General features: G+C 36.0%; 1 protein-coding gene across 1 annotated transcript in view; it reads left to right on the top strand.

Annotated features, from left to right (window-relative positions):
- The window catches only part of LOC107638454 (cullin-1), a 7,240-nt gene continuing 3,680 nt past the window's right edge, over nt 231–3,790 (top strand). Inside the window, exons 1-7 of the mRNA XM_016341739.2 lie at nt 231–446; nt 564–741; nt 893–992; nt 2,443–2,628; nt 2,802–2,849; nt 2,924–3,127; nt 3,217–3,294. Coding sequence (XP_016197225.1) covers nt 602–741; nt 893–992; nt 2,443–2,628; nt 2,802–2,849; nt 2,924–3,127; nt 3,217–3,294 — 756 coding nt within the window. The 5' untranslated portion in view covers nt 231–446; nt 564–601. The remainder of the gene's footprint in view (nt 447–563; nt 742–892; nt 993–2,442; nt 2,629–2,801; nt 2,850–2,923; nt 3,128–3,216; nt 3,295–3,790) is intronic.

Raw genomic sequence — 3,790 nt, 5'->3', positions numbered from 1 at the left:
AAATGTATTTAACACTTAAATAATTTAACAAAATGTTCTACTTCGTAACCTATTAGTAAACACCTGACTTATTTATAGTCAAAAGGATAAATTTGAATAAAATTAAATAGCAGGTATAAAACGGATTCTATGATTTCTATATATCCAATCTTAATTGATATCAAATCTTATTTATATCGAGGTTTAAATAGATTACGATTATTTATTATCTATTATTTATATTTATAAGTTGTATAAATATAGCAGAAATTAGAATAAGTTAATTGTGGGCGAGAGAGTGTGCTCCGTTCCGTTAATTTTTCTCATCAATGCCCTGTCGGAGTTAATCTCCTCTTCCTTCATCTTCTTCCGTCATCTTCACCTTCATCTTCATCGTCATCACCATCATCATCTCCCTTTTCCCCCTTCTCATCGATTCCTAGGGTTTCCCTTCGATTCATATCAAGGTTTGCTCTTTCTCTCATGCTCCCGATACCACGATTGCATCAACCTTTCCCCGATTTCTAATTTTCTACCGAATGGAATTTCATTGCACAATTGCCCTCGCCATTTGTTGTTTTCAGGTTTTGTTTCAAATTCGCAGCTTGCCATCTTCATCATCATGTCGATGAGTGAGCGGAAGACCATCGACCTGGAGCAGGGATGGGATTTCATGCAGAAGGGCATCACCAAGCTCAAGAACATTCTAGAAGGCTTGCCTGAACCTCAGTTCAGCTCCGAGGACTACATGATGCTTTACACGTAAACCATCCATTCCCTCTTCTTTATGCATATCTTTCACTTTTTTTTATTTTTTTATTTCTTTCAATTTCATCCATGGTTGATTTGGCTCTGTGTATTTATTTCCTTTTGGGCACTTATTTTTTTCCCATTCTTGTATAATGATATGCAGAACCATCTATAACATGTGCACCCAAAAGCCTCCTCATGACTATTCCCAACAACTCTATGACAAGTACAAGGAGGCATTTGAAGAGTACATCCAATCAACGGTGAGTATAACTGTATAACATTGTCATTTGAGATTGTTTCCGGTTGGTCATCATTGATTGCTTATTAGGGTTAGGTAGGTGACTAGATGCTCTATATTGGCATTCGCTGCGAGCATAAGCGTAATTTGAATGGTTTAGTCTCTGTCTAAAGCTCTAGGGACTGATGGAGAATTTGTATCATGTAGACATAGGTCTCATGGTAGCTCTAAGAGTAAGTGGTTTGGTCATTGTTATTGATTCTAGGAAGCAAATGTTGGTGACGCTGCTTTGGCCACAGCATCCACAATGCAAATCACATATTATAGTCAGATAATGGAGGGTAATAAGCTGAGAGTGAGAGGATGCCGTTGAGTGGCATCTGCTCACGTATCTTGCCCAAGAACAAGTGGTGGGTAGCAGCAGTGATGCTGCAGTGGGCAAATACAGAGGATGATATATACTAGGCTAAAGAGATGAGTGAAAGCATTGTGAAGAAGGAAATACATGGAATGAAGTTAATGCTTAAATTTCACAATATTAAAAAGATTGATAGGAACCAAAGAGATGGACTGGAAAAAGAATTTTTGCCTACCACTTGTTTTGTTTGATCAATGAGAGAGGAACGAGGAACGTAAGGTCTGTAATTGGTAAATAGGGTAACTTATCCATGTAACTCATTATAAGGTAAATGCTAAGGTCTTAAAATTTCATAAACTGAACAAGAGATTGGTTTACCTGTTCTTGAGGCAGGTGTAAACAAAATTACCATTAGTTCATTCTTTCGTAACCAAGATGGGTGTGTATATGTGGTAGGGGGTGTATGAGAGGTAAGAATTTGAATTTGGATTAGTGTGTTTGCCTGAGCTTCCAGCTCAAAATGCACTAATATTGACGCAATTCAGAATAGCGGTTAAGCGTGGCCTGCAACTTCCGTGGGCTTTGGCTTAGGTAACATCCTTTTACCTCGCACTTGAAGGTAAAGTTTTGGATACTTGGTAATGGATCAAATTCAAACCCCACAAGCTTTTGGTTTTGGGTGTGTGATGACCACATTGGAACCTGTTGGTATTGGTTTCTAAGAAATAACCCATAAAAGAAAAGAAAGATGTGGCTTATTTGGCCTATGATTGCATCATCTTTAGCTATCTATCGCCAATAACGAGTGCCTTCTTTCAATTTATTTTGCAACTCATGACCAATACTGCTGACAGGTTTCTCAAAGCTGGATTTCTTTTTTGTTGTATAACCTACTAATCTTTTTTGATGGATGGGGTTTCTCAAGATAGGTGATATAATTTATAGTAATTAAGTTTCCTCTTTTGATAGTTGGGGTATAAAACTTGACTTATCTTGTACATTTCAACTGTAAATATGTCCACACGATTTCAATACTTATGATGGTTGTATCTTGCTTTAATATTTTTTTCCGTGCTTCTCTTCAAATAAGCTACTTCTTTCCCTGTTGGTTCAGGTATTACCTTCTTTGAGAGAGAAGCATGATGAATTTATGTTGAGAGAACTTGTAAAGAGGTGGGCAAACCATAAAATTATGGTTAGGTGGCTTTCTCGTTTCTTTCATTATTTGGATCGCTACTTTATTGCCCGGAGGTCACTCCCACCCCTTAATGAAGTTGGCTTAACTTGCTTCCGTGATTTGGTAATGTTACGACGAACCTTACATAGTGTTATGTTAATTCTTTCAATTAGCTACTCTTCTCCATGTTACCAATATAGACAAGTTCTGTAGTGCTACTATATATTAGACATTTTTCCTATTATTGCCATTCCATTTTTACTTAAAGTAATAAATTTTGTGTTTATTATTTATAGGTTTACAAGGAGCTAAATGGAAAAGTTAGAGATGCAGTTATTTCTCTTGTAGGTTTTCTTCCTTGTTATGCTAGATTTTCAGTGCTTACAAATTTAGATAACTAACCCTTATCTGTTTAAAGATTGATCAAGAACGTGAAGGAGAGCAGATTGATCGGGCTTTATTAAAGAATGTATTAGATATATTTGTTGAAATTGGGATGGGGCAAATGGATCACTATGAGAATGATTTTGAAACTGCAATGCTTAAAGACACTTCTGCTTATTACTCTCGAAAGGCTTCTAGTTGGATCCTAGAAGATTCTTGTCCTGATTACATGCTCAAGGTGTGGTTTCTCAGTTGTCCTTGCAGTAACATGGTTTCTCATTTACATTACTGCCTGACCTATATTTGATGTTATGTCTTTTATAACAGGCTGAGGAGTGCTTAAAACGGGAGAAAGATAGAGTTGCTCATTATTTGCACTCCAGTAGCGAGCCAAAGTTGTTAGAGGTTTATTCTCGACTTTTTTCATGCTATTTCAGCAATGTGGTCTTCACCCATGTTGAGTGTAGTATTGCCAGGCAACCAAAAAAAAAGTGGGGCGGTGACAAAAATAATTATTCTCCCCAAACTTTCTGTGTTTGTGCATTTTCCCTTTTAAGTTATAAAACTTTCATATCCGCTTCCCATGTTAAGAAGTGGACCATATTTATCCTTTTCTTAAAATATTATTAGTTATGCTGACAAAAGGATCTTGTCAAACATCTGAATTAGTTTAATAATAAAATAATATACAGGACATAATGATATCTTATGTAGTATGTTGTAATTCAAATCTACTCTTTAATACAGTAAACAACATTAGCTAAAAGGTCGTGAAGAGAACAAATATTTTCAATTTATGAATGCTGGGAGGGTGAATTGGAAATGTTTATTATTTGGAGTACAAAGTTGGAGCATTCATTATTTCAAAGATGAATGTGAAAACAGAAAATAATTTAGGAGA

This window comes from Arachis ipaensis, chromosome B01, assembly GCF_000816755.2.
Source record: "Arachis ipaensis cultivar K30076 chromosome B01, Araip1.1, whole genome shotgun sequence".
Classification (NCBI taxonomy): domain Eukaryota; kingdom Viridiplantae; phylum Streptophyta; class Magnoliopsida; order Fabales; family Fabaceae; genus Arachis; species Arachis ipaensis.
This window is presented reverse-complemented; position numbering and strand designations above follow the sequence as displayed.